Source organism: Tamandua tetradactyla, chromosome 3 (genome assembly GCF_023851605.1).
Source record: "Tamandua tetradactyla isolate mTamTet1 chromosome 3, mTamTet1.pri, whole genome shotgun sequence".
Classification (NCBI taxonomy): Eukaryota; Metazoa; Chordata; class Mammalia; order Pilosa; family Myrmecophagidae; genus Tamandua; species Tamandua tetradactyla.
In genome coordinates this window covers 143610525-143629827 of record NC_135329.1, presented here as the reverse complement: position 1 = coordinate 143629827, position 19303 = coordinate 143610525, and the positions used below count along the sequence as shown (strand labels likewise).

The following is a 19303-nucleotide window of genomic DNA, read 5'->3' as shown; positions in this document are numbered from 1 at the left end:
AATAGCCTAGATAAGGCTGAAATCCTGACGTCTGTTCTGAGCTGTACCCAGAATCCCACTATTTCCATGGCAAGAAGTAATCACTGTTCTTAGCTGTTTATGTTTCTTTCCTTATGTTTCCTGTGCATTTTCTTAGAAAATATACTGTTTTGTCCTTTAAAAAAGCATTAATGATAATAGTAGTTAATGCTTACTGAGTTGTTATTTTATTCAAATCATCATGTTTAGTTCTCAGAACAGCTCTATAATGTAGGTACAATTATTATTCCCATTTTATAGATGAGGAAACTGAGCCCCAGAAAGGTTAAGTAACTTGCTCAGGTCATATAGTAAATGTGAGGAGCTTTGCTTATATGTTTTGTTTTTTTTTTAATTTTTGTTTTATTTATTTATTTTATTTTTTTGCCTATAGATTTTAATCTACAAATAAAAGTGTTAGAATGTACTGGATATCAGGATGCCTTCATTTTTCATACATATGGACTCAATCCGGCATGTAACTCTGAAATTTCCAGAATCTAGGATCAGCTTTTTTTTTTATTAATTAAAGAAAAAAAAGAAATTAACACAACATTTAGAAATCATTCCATTCTACATATGCAATCAATAATTCTTAACATCATCACATAGATGCATGATCATCATTTGCTTATATATTTTAATGCAACTTGCCTTTTTTTACTTAGTAATATGTTTGGAAATACAGCTATGTTATTGCATACATAATCATCTTATTTTTGTATAGTCTTTTAAAAAACTTTTTAATATGGAAAATTTCAAACATATACAAAGCTAGAGAGAACAGTATAACGAATCACCATACACCCATCATCCAGTTTCACCAATTATGACTAATCTTGTTTCATCTATATTGCTTGATTATTTTGAATCAAATCCAAGACATCATATCACTGTATCCATAAATACTGTGATATATATCTCTGAAAGATAAGGACTCTGAAAACCAACCAACCAAGCAAACCGCAATATCATTAGCCCGTCTAAAAAAATTTCTTAATATTATCAGTTTCTATTCAGGGTTGAAATTTTCCTGGTTCCTTTTTAATTTTTATTTTTTTAAGTTGCTTTGTTAAAACCAGGATCCAAACAGGATTCATACATTGTGTTTAGTTGATCTGTTTCTTAGATCTTTTCATCTTTTCTACTTACCGCCAGAATAAAAGTCCTTTCTCTGTGACAAAAATGTTGGTAGTTAATCAAGGCTTACCAACATTGGCGCCTTCTTTCTTCCCCCTCAGAGCTGCAACTTGATTACCCGAGAGGCATGATTTGCCCAGACTTGTAAATATATATGCTCCTTATATGTTCCCATGGTTACTTAGGCTAAGAAATTGGAGTATTTATCTTAAGAACAATGCAAATAATTTATTCAACTTAATCTGCCCTGGGAAGCATTCTAGTTCCAGTTACTGGTTCTCCAGGATCTCTATGTTATTTCCAAGGTTTTGGCCGTTTTGAGGGGAAAATTGTTTTGGTAGCTCTAGTATATTATGGTGACTTCAGTTGATTTCAGACCCTTACTAAGGGCCCCATACCTCCTCCCTGTATTAGAAATTGTAGTGTTCAGTACGGATAGTAAGACTTGCTATAATGGACAGTAAAAATACATATATTAAAGAAAAAAAATAAGCACACAATATTCAGTGGAAGCAATCTGAGTTATTAAGGTAAGCTTCTGGAGAATTTTCTTTATGAAATCAAATACAAAGTTTTACTTCTAGTGTGTGTGAAATATGCAGCTGAAAGTGCCAGTTAAAATCACTTGTATAATGCTGCCTTTCCCTAATGTGTTTGTAGTTGATTTAAGGAACTATCAAAAAAATTTTACGTTACTAAGTAAGATCTGTTTAAAAAAATTAATGTGACTATATGTGTTTGAAATTTATTTTTTCCTCATTAAAATATTATTTGTAATAGGGTGGGCCACAGTGGCTCAGCAGACAGAGCCTGCTCTTTCATAATAGTAATTCATACTAATTATGCTAACATATTAAAATGAGGTGAATTCTACACTGTCATATTGTAACGGGATTCATGTGTCAGATCTACTGTGGTCTTTGCTTCTTCGGCAGAGTGCTTGTGCAGCAAAAGGGCATGCATTCCTGACTAAATTTGGCTCCTGTTAGAAGTAAGAGCAATAATAGTTAAGGACAGCAAGAGAATTAGCTTCATATGCCCGGCTCTTGCCTTGGTACATATTGTCCTTTTTTCCGGAGTTCATGTAATTCATTTTTTCTATATGGGAGATGCACTCTGTGATATCTACAGTTGTCACAGGTTAGGATCGTCATTTGAGTTGTTGAAATTGACAGGATGTTAAGACCTGAAAATGTTGGTTCATCTCAGTTGGAACTGAGTCATGGGAGAACAGTTTGTTTTGACTCATATTACAGCCACAGGTTGGATAAGCAGAGCTGAAGCTGCCTAGACCAGTCAGGGCTGATCTGGTAAGCTCAGGAATAGTGTAAGCCAACTCCGAGGAAACCTTGGTTGGAGGGAGTTAGAACAGTAATGCCTTCATGTTTGGGCAAAAGCAGAAAATTTCAGTAAGCAAGGTGGAAAACTGGGATTTCATGGTTTTCTGTGTTTCTACACGTTTTGCGTTTTGCAATTTTATCTCAGTATGTATATACTTTATACTTTCCGAGTACTTGGAAGTTTAAGATCTCGTTTTTCTTTCACAGTACGACAGGCATCCTTCTGTAACCTCTCAGAGAAGCTGCCTCTTTTTCTCAAGAACGCCCAACTAGTTATAGCACAGGGGATTAGAATGAAAGGTTTCTGGCCCTAGTTTCGGTGTCTGTCGTGCCCTCATTTCTGAGACACTTGAGGGCAGAAACCCTGTCATACGGGTCCTGGAATTCCCAGCACCTGGCGTAGTACCCAGTACATAGTTGGTGCTTAATACGTGTTTCTGGATGAATTCAAGAAACCTCAGAGATTTGATTTCAGCAGATTTTTTGGCTTAAAAAGTAGTACTTCTAGTTCTATTGCATAGCTTTGATGTGCATATTTAAAAGAAAATCCTTGACCTTGATACATTGTATAATTTTTAAAATGTACCCAGCTTTCTGTGCACAGCACATCAGGTTTTCCCTTTATATTCTTTGGAAAATCTTTTAGACGTAAAAAACTTTGAAGTATCTGTTTTTGAACTGAAATTATTTAAACAAAAGCAATCCATATCATTTAGACTATAGTTTTTTTTTACTCTTTCATGTCATTGATTTGTTTTTCATTTAAATAATATATTTTATTTAACCCAGTATATCCAAAATATTATTATTTCCACATGTAGTCAATATAAAAAATATTAGTGATGCAGTTTACAATCTTCGATTCGCATTAAATCTTCCAAATCCTATATATATTTTATACTTACAGCACATCTCAGTTCGTACCACTTGCATTTCAAGTGCTTAATAGCCATGTTGGCTAGTGACTACCTTATCGTAGGGTGCAACCCTGCTGAGTTCCAGTAGTTATCGCTTCTCCTTCTCCTTCCTCAGGTTGTTTAATCTGACCCAGTCTCACCTCCTCAACTAACTGCATCTCCCCTGGGTACTTTTTTGGGGGTGGGGTTGGTGGGGTGCGTTGTCCGGTCACATCTGGGTCTCCCACATGGAAGCATTCTACCGCTGAATCAGCTGCGCACCCGACCCTGGGTCCTCTTTTCAGTGGTAAATTGAAGCATGTCTTCCCACAAAAACATATTCATGTCCTGTGTCCTGTCCTGTGGGTATGGATATCCTATTTGTGATCTTGGCAGATGTTCCTTAGATAAGGCCAAATTGAAATACGGTGGACCTTATTTCAGTGTGCATGTCATTGAATTTTAAGTTAACCTTCTTTTTTTCCTTATTCAGTGGAAATTTTGGATTATGTGTGTGTTCTTTGCCAAGTCTAGTAAATATATAGTTAACCTGTGATGTAGGTTGCATATATTCTACAGGTCACTTAAGGTTAAGTTTGGTAAATTGCAAAGTTCCTACTACCAATTCACTTCTGTCAAGTAAGACCTTGATATGTTGATCTGTTGGCTTGGTAGGCATAACATTTCTAGGTGATATGATCTTCTCATTTGGATCTAGTGGGAGTTCAGTGCACGTATCTGTATGTGAAACCCAGCCAGAAAGGAAACTCAGTTGCGTTTTTATAGACAAGCATTTTGATTAAACATATAAAAAGATTCTAATCACTCCTAAGATTCTACTTTTTGATTTTTTAAATTTCTCAAGTTTAAGAATGTCAAAGGTTTTTCAACCACATGTGAACTATACCCAGTGTAAATTTAAATATTTCTGGAAATACCAAAGATGTGTGCACATTTACATTCAAATACTTGAGTTGCGTTTGAAAAACTTAATCATGAAAATAGATCACTTACTTTTATTCAGATACTGTCAGCTACTTCTTGTCAGTGTCCTTCATGTGTCCTTGACTTCTTGCCCAAGAAGGATTTACAGCTCCTTAAGAGACATCTTTTAAATGGCAAATGATTAACTTTAAAGCTATTTGGAGTATGGATATAATATTTGGTTAATTTAATTTAAAGTCACTTTAGTACACCATGTGCATGATAGGGACAAAATGGAAATATTATGAAACTACTTAATTACTTGATATATTAACTCTTTATCTTAAGTATTAGTCAGAAGACCCAATACTTTGTTTTGAATTGCTTTTTTTTATCATTTTTAGTGCCAATTCTTGAAGCGTTATCAGTGTAACTACTTAACCTTTTCTTATTTCTAGTCTTATATCTGTTACTTTAGGCTATATTTACTTTTTTAATCAGTTTAAATATTATTCCCCAGACAGTTAAAATAAGAAGCATTCAAAGTTTAATAAGCGATTTTAAAAATAAGTGGATCTATCCTATTTTAAAAGTATTTTAAAATACTGTTGCCTTAAATATGTCACTTTTTTGAGCTATCTGCTTTTCTTTGTTAACGTTAATACTTGAAATGTTTTAGCATCTTGACTGATTGTGGATAGATTCCAGTTTCACTTCTAGATTCCCTCTTCTGTTCTGCCTCTTCAAGCAACAGGCTCACTGACATTGCCAAGTAATTGTCTCTAATTTAATGAGTTAATTAGTTAACTGCCTCCTGTAGAAGTCAAGTACTGACTCCTTGTGGATGAAAAGACTTACGTTTTTTCCCCCTGAGCTAGACACTCTATCTTTCAGTTAAAATCAAGTTAAAATAGACTAGGAGAGTTGGAGAAAACACTAGCATGATCCCTCAGGGAGAGGGATTTTCTGGCATCATTTATAACCCTAGATACTGGCAAAGCCTGTTCCAGTGGGTGTCAACAAAAGCTTTCGTTTTCCTTGTTGGTTACTGTGTCCTTGATAGTTTGTGCTAAGGCTACTTTATTTCCTGGTACTTTTAAACAGGAGTATTAGGAAATCCTAGTGATTGGGTAAGTACAGTGTGCTTTCATTGAGTGTAATAGACACCTCTGTGGAAAAAAATGAATGGACTAGTTGCCAAATTTTGTTAATACTGTTGAAATATTTTCATATCTGTTTCTACTTCTTAAAAAATTGTCATCTGCCAATTATTAAAAAAAAAGCAACATTCAAACAATTATGAAGGGAGAGAAGAAATATTGCCATAATCTTATCGCTAGTGTTTTTAAATTTTGTATTTTGCATTTAGTTTTTCCTTCTTTTTGATTTTTATAGAAGTCAGGCCCAGATTTCTTGTCAAAGGATATGAGCCTTTTAATGGCTCTTTAGATACGATGTGTGTATATGCGTTGTATTGCTAAATAGCTTTTCAAAAGGGCTGAATTTGAAAGAAGCGAGATATGTAGAAGAGTCTTATAGTATACTATCATTTCTGTAAAAAAGAGAAATTGATAAAAATATGTACATGTATATGTATGTTAGCATGTATATATATTTACATGCATACATGTTACATATATCATATAGATCTTATTTATGCATAAAACATTTCTGGAAAGATATATGAAAAATTGGTTGCTTCTGAGATGGGGAATTGAGTGAATAGGGCAGAGGTGGGAAGGAGACTCTTCATTGTGTCTCCTTTGAACCCTTTGAATTTTGAATTGTATGCATATACTATTAAAATAATAAAATTAGAAAGCTGCTAGCAATGGGTAAATGTACTCATTGATTTTTCTTTTTCACTGCCACTGCCTTGGTTCAGGCCCTCAACCTCTTTCACCTGAATCCTTGCAGGGGCCACTGGTGGTCATCCTGCCCCAGACAGTTTCCCTCTCCTGCAGTCCATCTTCCACATAGCCACCAGGGGATAGCACAGGGCAGGTTGGGTCTCTCCCCCACCCTGAAATTTTTAATATCCCATAGCCTACAGAATCAAGTCTTCCACTGTCTGATCTCAAACTGACTTTTCAGCAGTCACCTTCTACATATCTTTGTGTGCCTTCTCTTTTCTTTGGGGATGGGGGTAGTGTGCATGGGCTGGAATCGAACTGGGTCTCCCGCATAGCAGGGGAGTATTCTACAGCTGAACCACCCACGAACCCCTGTGTATCCGCTGTTACCTGTTATTTCTCTCTTCAATTAAAACCTCTTCCAATGGAATGATTTCTAAACGTTGTGTTAATTTCTTTTTTTCTTTAATTAATAAAAAAAAAAAACCTCTTCCCAAAAAGAAAAAAAATGCATTTTCTTATTACAGCATTTGTCTGCATTTTTCTTTTTTTTGCCCAAATACCCTTTGTTCACATTTGCAGTTGATATTGGATTTCACTTTCAAGGACCATTCCAAACAAACATTATTACTTCCTCCCTCCACCCTGCAACCAGAACCCACCTGTCTGTAGAATGAATCACTCTTTTTCAGTTCCCGTAATACATTTCTGTATGTCATATCTAATTTTCCTTCTTTCTACACTCTTCTCCATACCTCTCTCTTCTGTCTTTTCGTATCTGTCTCTAGTACTCCCTTTAGTATTTCTTGCAGAGCTGGTGTCTTGGTCACAAATTCTCTCAGTGATTTTTTTGACTGAGAATGTTTTAATTTCTCCCTCATTTTTGCAGGACAATTTTGCTGGGTATAGAATTCTTGGTTGGCGGTTTTTCTCTTTTAATAATTTAAATATATCATCCCACTGTCTTCTTGCCTTCATGGTTTCTGCTGAGAGATCTGTGCATAGTCTTATTGGGTTTCCCTTGTATGTGATGGATTGCTTTTCTCTTGCTGCTTTCAAGATCCTCTCTTTCTGTTTGACCTCTGACATTCTGACTAGTAAGTGTCTTGGAGAAAGTCTATTTGGATCTATTCTCTTTGGGGTATGCTGCACTTCTTGGATCTGTAATTTTAGGTCTTTCATAAGAGTTGGGAAATTTTCAATGATAATTTCTTCCATAGTTTTTCTCCTCCTTTTCCCTTCTCTTCTCCTTCCAAGACCCCACAACACGTATATTTGTGCGCTTCATATTATCATTCAGTTCCCTGAGTCCCTGCTCATATTTTTCCATTTTTTTCCCTATAGTTTCTGTATCTTGTCGGATTTCAGATGTTCCTTCCTCCAGTTCACTAATTGTAACCTCTGTCTCTTGAAATCTACCATTGTAGGTTTCCATTGTTTTTTTCATCTCTTCTGCTGTATCTTTCATCCCCATAAGTTCCGTGATTTGTTTTTTCAGACTTTCCATTTCTTCTTTTGTTCATTCCTTGCCTTCTTCATATCCTCCCTCAATTCATTGATTTGGTTTTTGATGAGGTTTTCCATGTCTGTTTGTATATTCTGAATTAGTTGTTTCAGCTCTTCTATCTCATTTGAACTATTGGTTTGTTCCTTTGACTGGGCCATATCTTCAATTTTCCTGGTGTGATTTGTTATTTTTTGCTGGCATCTAGATATTTAATTACCTTAATTGGTTTATTCTGGTGATTGCTTTCACTTCTCTTACCTAGGGTTTTCTTGCTAGATGAATTTGTTGTTTGTCTATTCTTTGACCTTCAGTTCAGCTTTTTTCTGGACCTCTAGCTTAGGCTTTGTTTAACAGAGGATAATTTTTTAGTTCTTGTTTTCTTGTTTCTTGCCCTGTTTGTATGGTGCCTTTTCCCTCCCCACCCTCAAGAGGATCTACATAGGTATTATAGACTCCAGCTGGGTTTTCCCGGCCTAAACTGGCCTCCTATCAGGGGCAAGGAGTCACCTGCGTCAGTTTTCCCTGAGGGTGAGACCCAGCAGGTTAAAAGACTTTCCTGTGAAGTCTCTGGGCTCTGTTTTTCTCTGTTTTTCATAACAGAGCCCAGAGAGTATGTGGCACGCCTGCGGGTCGCACCAGCAAAAGATGTTGTGGCACTTTTAACTTTGAAAGACTCTCCCTGCTGGGGGCATGGTGGAGACAGAGGTGAGGTTGTAGGCTGGTTTTAATGGCTTCAAATTGCCAAACCCTGGGGTCTGAATTCCTTCAGGGAGGGATACCACCTGAGTTGAGCTTCACCCCTCTCCTGGGGAAGGCACAGGTGGGAGACAGCCCTGAAAGCAGCCCATTTCTGCCTATGCCTGGGGCAGTTGTAGCCCGAGAAGTCCCGCCGCTGAATCCAGAGGCTGCCAAGTCTCTGTAGAGACGCAGCCACTAAAGCCTCCGTTTCCTCCCCTTTCCTCTTTTTCCGTGAGCCCAATGAGTGACCTCTGCCTTGAGCAGGTTTAGAGTCTCTTTCCTTTCCCTCTGGGAAGCTGCCTGTGGGGGAGGGGCACCAGGTGCTGGCCACCGCAGCTTGGGGAGTTCATGGTTTTGGGGAGGCTTGCAGCCAGTCCAGCTGGTCCAAACTGGGGTACGCTGTGTGTCTGGTCACTGACGTGACTCCGGGAGCTGTTCTGTACTGTTTCTGGTTATTTAGTAGTTGTTCTGGAGGATGAACTAAAACGCGCACATTGCTAAGCCACCATCTTGGCCCCTGTCTCCCCATAATACATTTCTGAAACCATTCTTTGGCACTCATACTCTGGTCAGTGGATTTGTCAGTGTTCGTAAATTCTACTTCTAGACTTCTTTGTATTGATTCCTTTTTCTTTTCTTTTTTTCATTTATAAATGCAATTTAATTATTATTTATTTCCACCTTTCTTTGTATACAATTTGAAAAACTATACTGAAAGCAGAATATATGTGCACAACTCTACAAAGTGTAAATTTAGGATATGGCAAATGTTTTGCAAGTCACTTTAAAAAAACTATCTGCCACAACTGTGCATTTATGGTGTCATCATTTTTCCTTTATTATATTATGATGCCTGCCTGCCTTCCACTGCCATAAACAATAAAGCATTTTTTAAATTAAAAAAAATTTTTTAAGCATAACAACCTACAAACATGAACATTGTTACCATATGATCATTCCATTCTTGATATCTAATCAATAACTCACAATACCATCACATAGTTGTATATTCATCACCATGATCATTTCTTAGAACATTTGTATCAATTCAGAAAAAGAAATAAAAAAAAGAAAAAAACTCATATGTACTATACCCCATACTCCCTCTCATTGACTGCTAGTATTTCCATCTACCCAATATATTTTAGCCTTTGTTTCCCCTTTATTTTTTCTATACCCCTTACCACTCCCTTTCATTGATCAGTAGCATTTCAATTCTACTAAATTTATTTTAACATTTGTTCCCCCGTTATTTATTTTTAATCCACGTGTTTTACTCATCTGTCTATACCGTAGATAAAAGGAGCATCAGATACAAGCTTTTCATAATCACACAGTCACATTGCAAAAGCTGTATGATTATACAGTCATCTTCAAGAAACATGGCTCCTGGAACACAGCTCTACAGTTTCAGGCAGTTCCCTCCAGCCTTTCCAATATCCCTTAATTAAAAAGGTGATATCTATATAATGCATAAGAATAATAACCTCAGGATAACCTCTTGAGTCTGTTTGGAATTTCTCAGCCATTGACACTTACTTTTGTCTCATTTCTCTCTTCCCCCTTTTGGTCTAGAACATTTTCTCCACACCTTGATACTGAGTTGCAGCTCATTTTAGGATTTCTGTTCCATGTTGCTAGGAAGGTTTACACCCCTGGAGTCATGTCACACGTAGAGAGGGGGAGGGCAGTGAGTTTGCTTGTCATGTTGACTGAGAGAGATGGGCCACATCTGAGCAACAAAAGAGGTTCTCTGGGGTGACTGTTAGGCCTAATTTTAAGTAGGCTTAGCCTATCCTTTGTGGGGATAAGTTTCATATGAACAAACCCCAAGATTGAGGGCTCAGCCTATTGCTTTGGTTGTCCCCACTGCTTGTGAGAATATCAGGAATTCTCCACATAGGGAATATGAATTTTCCCCCTTTCTCCCCATTCCCCCAAGGGGACTTTGCAAATACTTTTTTATTCAGTGTTCACATCACTCTGGGATTTATCGGGGCATCACTCTGGACAGATCTACAAAAATTTCATGCCCTAATCAAGTTTCAATTAAACTGTCCACCTAAGTTATATTAGGAAACAATAGTCAGAATATAAATTTTGCATCAAATAAACATTTTTTGCTTTAGTCTCACACATAAGTTAAAGTTTTAAAATATGAATTATCATCTATTTTCACACCCTGCAATATTGACATTCCTTTGTTCTTCCTCATGCAAAAGCATTTTTTAATTTGTGCATTTAGTCACTATCATTGTACACTCTAGGCATTCTTAGATTATACCATCTCAGTCTTTATCATCTATCTTTCCTTCTGATTTCATTTGTGCCCCTAGCCCTCCTCCCTCTATCATTCTCACATTCAGCTTCATTCAGTGTTCTAACATTATTGTCTTACGGTTAGGTAGTATTGTGTTATCCGTTTCTGAATTTTTACAATCATTCTTGTTATACAGTCTGTATCCCTTCTCCTCCAATTACCTAGTATCTACCCTATTTCTGTCTCCTGATGGTCTCTGTTCTTAATTGAAATTCTCCAAGTTCATTCGCTAATGTTAATTCATATCAGTGCGGCCATACAGTATTTGTCCTTTTGTTTCTGGCTAATTTCACTCAGCATAATGTCCTCAAGGTCCATCCATGTTGTTACATACTTCATAACTTTATTCTTCTGTCTTACACTGCATAATGTTCCATCATATGTATATACCACAGCTTGTTTAGCACTCGTCTGTTGATGGACGTTTTTGGCTGTTTTCATCTCTTGGCAATTGTAAATAATGCTGTTATAAAGATTGGTGAGCAAATGTTCGTTTGTGTCCTTACCCTCATGTCCTCTAAGTAGATATCTAGCAATGGTATTGCTGGATCATATGGCAAATCTAAACTTAGCTTCCTGAGGAAGAATTCTTTTTCTATTTTGAATATTCTTCCTGACATATTATGGCCTTTCCTTACTCTTGTCTGTTCTTAACTCTGGCAATTTTGTGATCTTGGTAAAGCTTGTCAGATTATGTCATACATTGATGAGAGTAGAAGCTGTGAACAGAAATTGGCAGTCAAAGCCACTTGTTGTTCATATCAGTAGCATTATACAGCTTGTTTTTCTTTATCCAAAGTTTGCGTACCCTTTGTTTTGAGACATCAGAGACTATTTAGTCTTCTTTTATAGACCTGTGATTTATCTAGAGGCCTGGGAGGAGAAGGAACTTGTCTAAGGGCTCGTAGCAAGTTAGTGGTAGAACCATGATTTAAACCCAGGACTTCTTCAGGATTAACTTTTATAGTCATGTAGAAAGAGCAAGAGCATGACATTATTTTGGGGTGATATTTGTTAGGTGTGTTTGGTAGCAGCAGATAATAAAAATAAGTCCACCTGGGGCTACTTCTTCTGCAGGCTGATAAAACACTTGCTATTTCTCAGAATTAGACAAAGGAAACATTTTTTATTTAACTCTCTCCTAGTTGAAAGAGGAGAGTTGGCTTGGTTTTGGCCAGGTTCACAAAAAAGGACATTTGAAATGCTTATCAAATCAAGCAAACCAGCAGTCCTTTGCCCTGAACCTTCCCACACAGTCTTGCTTCCCAGAAGCAATCAGTTGCAATTCTTCCACCTACTTATTTTGGTATTTCCTTCCGTATTCCTATACTGCTATGTCTAGATAATACTGATTTTCTACTACAATAGTTGAGGACTTAGCACCCTTATAGCACCTCCTCCACCATTCTTCTCCCTCCATTCCTTTCAGTATACTTATAATTTTTGTTAAATTAGTATTTGGTAATTTCAGTGTTTATGACTATCAATACTGTTTATTTGAGCCAGTTGTACATTATGATAATATTTCTTGGTTTTGTACATCTTTTTGATAGAGTTAAAGTTTATTTTTAAATTTTTCATTTGGTTAATTATTCATGTACCCATTACTAATACATTAATTTAATATTTGCTCTGCCCACTGTGCCTGTTATATGCCTACTATGTACCAGGCTCTTGGTCATGGTGTATGTATATGTATCAATGAACAAACCAAACTAAGAATCCTTCCTTGTGTTACATTCTAGTTGGGAGATTTTCAGTTAAACATAACAAAGTAGTAAAATATGCAGTATGTTAGAAGGTGATAGGTGCTAAGAAAAAAAAATAAATACCTGAGCAGAGTAAGAAACATTAGGATTACAGAGACAGATATGGGTCTAAAACTAAATAGAGACATCAGGATAGGTCTCATTGAGAGGTGACATTTGAGCTAAGACTTCCCCTATTTTCCTTATAGCCAAGTGTCTTGGATAAGTTGACATTCTGCCCCAGTCAGGACTGGCTGCTCTAGAGGCCCACAGCACAATTGTCCTGGAATTTCCTTGGGTTGGGATCACCTGTTTCCTGGATCCCACATCTTCCTCTTTCTTGTTGACCCTCTCTTTTTCATGAAACTATTTCTCCTTCCTGGGAAAGGATACATGAAAGGAAAACAAGCATTTGAGAAACCTACCCTTACACTTGACTGCAAGTTTGGCTCATTATAGAATTCCAGGTTGGAAATCACTGCTTTCAGAATTTTCAAAGCCTTGCTCGATTGTCTTCAAGTTTCCAGTGTGGCTGCTGAGGAGCCAGAGTGCTCCTGGTTCTTCAGATGTTTTTTTCAGGACTTTTTCTTTAATTTGATGTCCTGAAATTTTATGATGATGGACCTTGATGTGTATTTTTGTATGTTTGTTTTTTTTTAAGGTTCATGTGCTGGTACTTAGTGGGCCTTTGTATTCTTTAATTTTGGGAATTTTTTTGTTATTGTTGCTTTGATTCTTGTCTGAAGTAACTAATTAGCTGCAACCCTGAAAGAAAGACTTTTGTTGTTTTTGTTTGGTCAGGCCACAATTTAATAATTTAAAATAAAGAGGAGTTTCTCTGACAGGCAAAGTATTATTATTTTATTTTTTAAATTACTGACATAAAAGGTAGATTATCTTAATTTGTTTCAATTTTTTCAGCTACTGGAGGAACTTGGAACAAATATCTATGATTTTGTTAAGCATTTCATTCATTTCACTTCTAAAGTTTGTGAGGTTGTGTATATTATTTATTCCCTACTCTTCTAATCATGAAGCCTCTGGGAGTAGAGATGGTAGCTTTTTGTTTTCAAATCCTGGCCATCTTGATTGTATATTTCTCTTTCTTAGTCTTTCTTCTGTCTCTTATCTTACCAACTTTTTAAAAAATTGAGAGAGAAATTTCATGTAAACATAACACTTTTAAAGTATACAGTTATTTTTAAATGTGTTTACCTTGTTGTGCCGCCATCATTACTGTCTAATTGTAGTAGTTAGGTTCAGGTGTCAACTTGGCCCGGTGATGGTGCCCAGTTGTTCTGTTGTTGTGGACTTAAATCACCAGCATATAAAATTCGTTTATGACTGATTACAAATGCAGAAGGCTGAAGGGAATACCTTCTGCAGTGAATATTATTTAATTTAATTAGCTGGAGGCTTAAAAGGATAGTCAGAAGAGAGAGAAGCAGCTCAGCTCAGAACAACTCAGAGCCCACATAGGCCCCGACATTTGGAGATGCAGAAAGGAAATATCCCACAGAAAGCCGTTTGAACCCAGAAGCTGCGAGAGGAGGCCAGCAGACTTCACTGTGTGCCATCCCATGTGCCAGAGAAACCCGGAGGAAAGTTGGGTACCTTTCCTCCATGGAATTGTAAATTTGTAACCAAGTAAATCCTCTTTAAAAAAGCCACTCCAAAGGATTTTAGAAGCTCACCTACTCTTTGAGACCAAAGGAAGAAAGGTTTGTTTTGCCCAGAAACTAAATTTTCCTAGCACATAATCTAACTCAACCTGTCTGGATAGCTCATTGAACAATTGAAATGCAGGGAGCCCGGAATAAGAATGAGGACCTTTAATTATGTATAGCTTAATGTAATGCCTGGATACATCCTAGAATATATTAAGCAGATAATCAAAAAGTCGTGGCAAAGTCCCTTGAGGGATGGGAGAAAAATACGGAACTATTAAACTTTACCACCAGGGAAACTCTGGATACTGGTTCAAACATTAGGGACACACAAATGAATAAGCCAAGCCCTTGATCTTGAGGTTTACTCTTGTGAAATTTATGTGGAGAGCAGAGAAACTTAGCCTACCCATAGCTATGCCTAAGAGTTACTTCTGGAGGACCTCTTTTGTTGCTCAGATGTGGCCTCACTCTCTCTAAGCCCAACTCTGTGAATGAAATATATATATATATATAAAATATATATATAAATATATATATATGTTGCCCTCCCCCCTATGTGGGACATAACCTCTAGGGTTGAAAGTCTCCCTGGTGGCCTGGGAGGAGTCTGGCCCTGGCACCATGGGATCAACAACTCCATCCTGACCAAAAGAGGGAAAAAAAGTGTAACAAGGTATCAGTGACTGAAAGAGTTCAAATAGAGTTGAGCGCCTACTCTGGAGGTCACTCTATGTGAGCTTCAGTTAGGCATTGCTACTATCAAAACTTGCCAAATCCCAACCAAAACCTTTCCAGCCAATCCTAAAGAACACTTAGGGCATTATATAAGATTCTACAAAGGTTCCATGCATTAGGATAACTTTCCAGAAACCTACAACCTCCAGATGGGTCCCTGTACCAGATAGGTCTTGAAGCCTAGAGGGTCCTGCCTCTCCAGAACATTAGCTGGTTCCATCTCCCTGCCCCATGTTATTACAGCCCTTTCCAACATGAAAAAGTTAAAATGGGCATAGCCCAAGTACTCCTAAAGAGTGGGAGAAAGATCAAAGGTGATGGTGGAGTTATACAGAGAAGGTAGGGCTTAACAAATGAATATGATTCCTAAGTCATTATATTGATATTTCACTTAGTCTGAAGTATCTTAGAGCAGCTAGAAGTAAAAACCTAAACCTGTGGAATTGTAACCTATACCAAACTCTGAAATCTATTCTATAACTAATTGTTGCACTGTGCTTTCTAATTTATTGCTTTTTCATATATATGTTATTTTTCACAAAAAAGAACAAATTGATTGTGATGATAAAAAAATATTCCTTCTAGCCTCCAATGTTCTGGAGCAGCTAGAAGGAAAAATATGAGATGATAATATGGTAGCTCATGACAGACTCTGGGATCTGTCCTGTAACTGCTTGTTGAAGAGTGCTTTGAAAACTATTGCTTTTTCCTTTCTTTGCTTTGGATATATGTTATATTATATAATAAAATTGTTCAAAAAAAAAAAGCCACTCCATCTCTGGTGTATTGCATTCTGGCAGCCTTATCAAACTAAAACACTAATTCTAGAACATTTTTATCATCCCGAAGAGAAATTCCACACCCATTAAACTTCCCATTTCCTGCCCTCCTCTGTGCTCTTGCCAGCCACTAATCTACATTCTGTCTGTATGGATTTGCTTATTTTAGACATTTCAAATAAATGGAATCATACAATATGTGGCCTTTTGTGTCTCTTCTTTAATTTAGAGTAATGTTTTCAAGGCTCAGCCATGTTGTAGTATGTATCAGTATTTTACCAATGCTGTAAAAACAGTATCTGGGTGTTTTATTTTTTCACAATCCAGAGAAAATTCATGCATTTTATTATCCTTATTTTGATTTTGATCCTGGCCTTTAATTTACCTTTTCACAAAATATTTGCTAGTCACCAATTAATACGGAATAACTTTAAGTTTTACAAATTCACTCTGTGTTTATTTTTTAGTATGCTAGTACTGAAGTTGATGGAGAACATTACATGACCCCGGAAGACTTTGTCCAGCGCTACCTCGGACTGTATAATGATCCGAATAGCAATCCGAAGATTGTGCAGCTCTTGGCAGGAGTAGCTGATCAGACCAAGGATGGGTAAGAACCTTTATGCATTTTCTGAGAACTAATCATTTCTGGACTATCTTATTAAAAATATATAAAAATTATGTATTTACCTGTAACAGTCTAGAATTTTAATTGCATATGTTATATATTTTTTAGAAGTTTATTAAAACAGTGTTATTTGTATATATATAATTGCCATTATCTGAAGACATTGGCATTTCTTTTTTTTCTTTTTTTTTTTTAGTTGCATGGGAAAATCCATATCTGAGGAGCAGAATGGGTTTCAAATAATTCAGTATTTTTTTTTCATTCCTTTATTCAACAACTGTTGAAGATCTCTGGTGTTTAAGGTCCTGTACTAGAGGCTAGAATTACAATAGTGATAAACCACACAAAGACAATAAACAAAAAGTGAATGATGTGACATATGAAGAAATTACATGTATTGTGAAGGAAAAATCAGGGAAGGGGTTAGGGAATTTAATTTATTTATCTGTTTGCTTATTTATTTGGCAAACATTTATTTGGCAATCACTGTTTGCCAGGCATTGTTGGGCCTTAGGAATACAAACATCAATAAAAAGGGGTTCCTGCCATTGAGAAGCTCAGATTAGCAGGAAAAGAGGATGAGTAGACAAAGAGGAAAAAAGTCATTCTTCTGGGATAAGGAACCTGTACTAGAGGTATGTGCATGGTACTGAGGGCACACAGGAAAGCCTGTTATGTGTGGTCAGGACAGCAAGATGGAAGAGGTGATGCTTGAGTGAAATCTGGCAGGTTAAATAGGAGCTTCCTGGTAGTTGAACAAGTAGGAAGAGGAATTTCAGGAAATGGAACAACAGTGTCATGAAACATCAAGGGGCATGCGCACGTGTATATTTCGAAACAGTGGCAGTGGGAAGGTTGTGTTGCAAGTACTTTGGTGTGGTTGTGATGTTGGTTTGCTGCTTTGGGCGATGTGGCTGGAGTTGAGCTGGGGACTTGTGTGCTAGGCTTTACTTTGACTGTATCCTGTAAGCTGTGACTCTCCATCTTAGAGATATTTTTAGCCTGGCAGTGCATGAGTTTCTGAAGTCACAAAAATAACAAGGTGCGTCTTAACTAGAGTGTCAGCTTACTCAGTTAGAAGGGAATAGCTCACCATTATTTTTATATTAAAATCAATCATGGCTGTATTATGGGGTGAATTATGGCTATATTATGGTGTGAATGCAAAATTCACATGAATCTTAAAGAAAATTTTGGCTTACTGTGGGAGTTTCATGCTATATCCTCTGGCCTTCAGGGGCTCAGGTTCTTTTTCTTCTACCTGTAGAGGTGTTTGTATGAAAAGTTTTGAAAAACTAGGTTTATTAGTTAGGGTTCTCTAGAGAAACAGAATCAGCAGGAGATATCCATAGGTATAAAATTTAGAGAAGTGTCTCATGTAATTGTGGGAATCTAAGGGTCCAAGGTCTGTAGGGCAGGCCACAAGCTGGTAACTCCAGTGACCTCAACAGACTCTCTGGAGAGGCTGGCTGGCCAACCATGGAAATGGAAGAGTCCAAAATCTGTAGGGCAGGCTGCGAAGCTGGTGACTCCAATGAAGGGGTTGGATGAATGCCATAGGAGAGGCTTGCCAGCTGAAGCAGGAAGAATGACCGTCTCTTCTGAATCCTCCTTAAAAGCCTTCTGGTAATTACATAAAGCATCACTCATTACAGAAGACACTCCTCTTTGCTGATTATAAATGCAATCGGCTGTGGATACAGCCAGTGTGATCATGATTTAAGTCCATGAAATGTCCTTATAGCAACAGACAGGCTAGCACTTGCCTGACCAGATGAGTGGGGACCACCACCTGGCCAAGTTGACACATGAACTTGACCATGACATTAGGCAATAAAGGAATCATTAAAAGTTACTTCCATACAACAAATGTGATCAGATTTCAGAAAAAGGTTGGTTGGACTTGTATGCAATGAAATCCAGTGAGATGGATATTACAAAAAAATTAAAGTGTTCGTTTCTGAGTTCTTTGAGTCCAGGGTAAATACTCTATTCATTCATGTTTTTTAAATGCAATTTTATTGAGATATATTCACATACCACATAATCATCAAAGTATACAATCAGTGGTTAACAGTTTCATCATATAGGTATGCATTCATCATCACCATTGACTTTTGAACGCTTTCTTTACTCCAGAACATTGAAAATAAAAATAAAAATAAAATAAAAGTAAAAAGGAACACCCAAAATATCCCATACTCCCTACTCCCCTATTATTTATTTATTTATTTGTATTTTTTTCTTACTTAACCTGTTCATACACTGGATAAAGGGAGTATCAGCCATGTGGTCACACTATTAAAGCTATATAGTTATACAATCATCTTCAAAAATCAAGGCTACTGAAACACAGTTTAATGGTTTCAGACATTTCCCTATAGTTACTCCAATGTACCAAAAACTGATAAGGGATATCTATATAATGTATAAGAATCTCCAGGATGACCTTTCGACTGCATGTGAACTCTCAGCCACTGAAACTTTATTTTGTTTCATTTCTCTTCCCTCTTTTGGTCAAGAATGTTTTCTTGGTCTCATGGTGTCAGGGCCAGACTCATCCCCTGGGATCATGTCCATGTTGCAAGGGAGATTTACACTCCTGGGAGTCATATCCCATATAACAGAGTATTCATTCATTTATATATATTTGTTTAAAATATTTATATTGAGAAATATCCACACATGTACAGTCCAACCATATTATATAATCAGTGGCTCACAATATCATATTCATTCATTTTTAACCTTGTGTTCCAAACTACTTTTAAACCTACAGGACAGTAACAGAAATAATACAAACCCTACCCAGAGAGTTCCTGCACATTCCCATCTTCCTCCATGCCTAGAAACACAGATCCACCACTTTTAATATTTTGTCACGTTCGTCATATCCTTCTATCCATTTATCTGTCTTTCAGTCCATTTTTTTGACACTTGAGTGTAGACTGTACACATCATGCTCTTTGAGCACTTAATACTGCCGTGTACCCTTCCTGTTAACAAG

The 19303-nt window shown here is 36.9% G+C and overlaps 1 protein-coding gene across 2 annotated transcripts in view; it reads left to right on the top strand.

Moving 5' to 3' along the window:
* The window catches only part of SLC25A12 (solute carrier family 25 member 12), a 147871-nt gene that overhangs the window by 9449 nt on the left and 119119 nt on the right, over positions 1-19303 (top strand). For both annotated transcript variants that reach the window (XM_077154137.1, XM_077154136.1), the window contains exon 3: positions 16136-16278. In XM_077154137.1, the coding sequence (XP_077010252.1) occupies positions 16136-16278 (143 nt within the window). The remainder of the gene's footprint in view (positions 1-16135; positions 16279-19303) is intronic.